Source organism: Gymnoscopelus microlampas (genome assembly GCF_963454915.1).
Source record: "Gymnoscopelus microlampas genome assembly, chromosome: 7".
Classification (NCBI taxonomy): Eukaryota; Metazoa; Chordata; class Actinopteri; order Myctophiformes; family Myctophidae; genus Gymnoscopelus; species Gymnoscopelus microlampas.
The window spans coordinates 55,675,267-55,677,766 of record NC_139944.1 but is presented as its reverse complement, the minus strand read 5'-3'; the positions used below and the strand labels follow the sequence as shown (position 1 = coordinate 55,677,766).

Here is a 2,500-nt window from a genome sequence, read left to right as displayed (position 1 = left end):
TGTAAATATCGGTAGTTGCAGATTGCAATTTTTTTATTTGGGCTTGCTTCTGAAGTGTAGTTGCTCCGTCATTATTGTTTGTTGTTTTGTTTGTTCATTTGTCTTTTAGTTGTTCATTGTTTTTGATGTAAAGCGTCCTTTGAAAATAGCCGATCTACAAGCTCACAATGCGTCGCATCGCGACGCATTGTGAGCTTGTAGATCGGCTATTTTCAAAAGATGTTATATTTTTACATTTGAAAACTTGAAATAGACCATTCTGTATAATGAATACTTTCACTTTTAGTACTTTAAGTACATGTTGATACGAAAACTTTTGTACTTTTAACTCAAGTTGAATTCCGGACTTTTACTCGTAACAGAGTATTTCTACATTGCGGAATTGATACTTTTACTTAAGTGAAAAAAATGTACTTTTTCCACCACTGGGCGGGGTTCTAGCGGTGGGTGTTGTGTTTTTTTAGATAAGGTATTATTGTGTGATAACACATGACTTCATATCCAGGTGTCTGTCTCACAGAGGACCTCTCGGCTGGCCCGCTCACCAAAACACAGCTGCTGTGTCCTTCAGCAGAGAAAATAAACTTCACCCGCGACCCCGCTTTGTTTTCCTCCTCCTCCTCGCTAAAGGCCCCGGGGCCATTCGCTTAAGCATCGGACCCAACCTATTAGTCACATTCCCCCCCCCCCCCCTTTTCCATAAACGGTCTTGAACTTGCTTACAAACGAACCAGGCCTCTATCTGAAAATCCCCTTCTGTAGTTTATTTAATATCTTTATTAAGTTTATTACTTTTTTCTTTTTTTTTTTTGGAGGAGGAGGAGGAGGAGAGGGTGAAAACACATTTGTTTGCTTCTACTGGTTAATAGCCGTGGATGAGAGTGAATAATGGCTAATCCTCTCCCTCTCTCTCTTCCTGTCTGTGTCTCTCTGTCTGTGTCTCTCTGTCTCTGTCTCTCTTTGTGTCTCTCTGTGTCTCTCTGTCTCTCTCTCTCTCTATGTATTGTCCAGGCATTTGAACAATGAACACGCCCTTGATGACCGTAGCACGGCTCAATGCAGGGTCCAGATGCAGGTGGTTCAGCAACTGGAGATACAGGTGGGTCCCTCTCTCACACACACACACGCACACGCACACGCACACGCACACGCACACGCACACGCACACGCACACATACGCACACGCACACACACAGGTTTGTAATTACCATACTTGTGAGGATACTTGTGTTTCCGTTTTTTTAACCATTTTTTAAACCAAAAATAGTGTCTCTCTCAGCTCTACAATGCGCTGCAGATTGGAGATCCGCTATTTCCGGTTGTGTGATACTGGTGTGGTGCGTTTTATCAGTGGCGCCGGAGCCTGTTTAATTAAAGGACATTGTGTCCCCCCACTATTCAGTCCAGCCAAAAAAAAAAAAAAAAAAAGAATATTTTTATTTTTATAAATAATAAAATCTGTCCAGTCCCCCGCACCTCGCGACCACCGCGAGTGCGAGGCGAACCGAATTAACCGAAATAACCGCATTATCCCCCCAAAAATCAACAAACTCACCTGAAATAACCACAACATTTTCGCATGCACGCGCGCACGGTCCCGGCTGGGTCCCCCACGTCATATTCCGTTCCGGCGCCCCTGCGTTTTATAAGTACAAACCAGGGATAACTCTATAACCCTAATCTCTAAAATCTAAACCTCTAGATGTCTAAAGATCTACTCGTGTGCATGAGAGGACGCTTGGCCCTACACAAGTATAGCATTACAAGTACACATTACACACACACACACACACACACACACACACACACACACACACACACACACACACACACACACACACACACACACACACACACACACACACACACACACACACACACACACACACACACACACACACACACACAGAGAGAGAGAGCTAACTAAGGGGAGGCTGTGGTCAGAGAGACTCAGTGGAGGTCGGTGGAGCCTGTAATGTAGAAGCAGAGTTTCAGAGCCAAGCTGCCGTCACACTGTCCCCCAATTATAGAGCCCTGTGTCTGGTCACCATGCGGGACGAGAGAGCATGACATGGTATATGGAGAGAGAGAGAGAGAGAGAGAGAGAGAGAGAGAGAGAGAGAGTACAAGAACCCAGAAGAGCCCCCCCCCCCCACTTCATTATTTTCGAAGAAAACTGATTCTCCCACTTAACCACTTAAGCCCTGTATCGTTGTTGTCGGGCAGAAACCTCTTATCCCTAAAGACTTTTTGTCTTTTTTTCGTAAATTTACTCCCTGCTTGATCATCATACTACAGCGTCACACAGAAGCATCAAAAGTAGCAGATCGCGACGCGTTTTGAGCTTGTAGATCTGCTACTTTTGATATATTTATAAGTCACAGTGTTGGATGAGGTTTCCACCCGACAGAGACCATATCCTTACTAAAGTAGACGATCTACAAGCCCACAAGACATAATCATGCACTCTCGCATTTTTGATAACTTGTGATCATTTTCC

At 44.2% G+C, this 2,500-nt stretch overlaps 1 protein-coding gene across 1 annotated transcript in view; it reads left to right on the top strand.

Annotated features, from left to right (window-relative positions):
- The window catches only part of foxp4 (forkhead box P4), a gene marked incomplete at its 5' end in the record, with an annotated part of 40,972 nt that overhangs the window by 2,636 nt on the left and 35,836 nt on the right, over positions 1-2,500 (top strand). Inside the window, one exon of the mRNA XM_084061922.1 lies at positions 1,012-1,099. Coding sequence (XP_083918048.1) covers positions 1,012-1,099 — 88 coding nt within the window. The remainder of the gene's footprint in view (positions 1-1,011; positions 1,100-2,500) is intronic.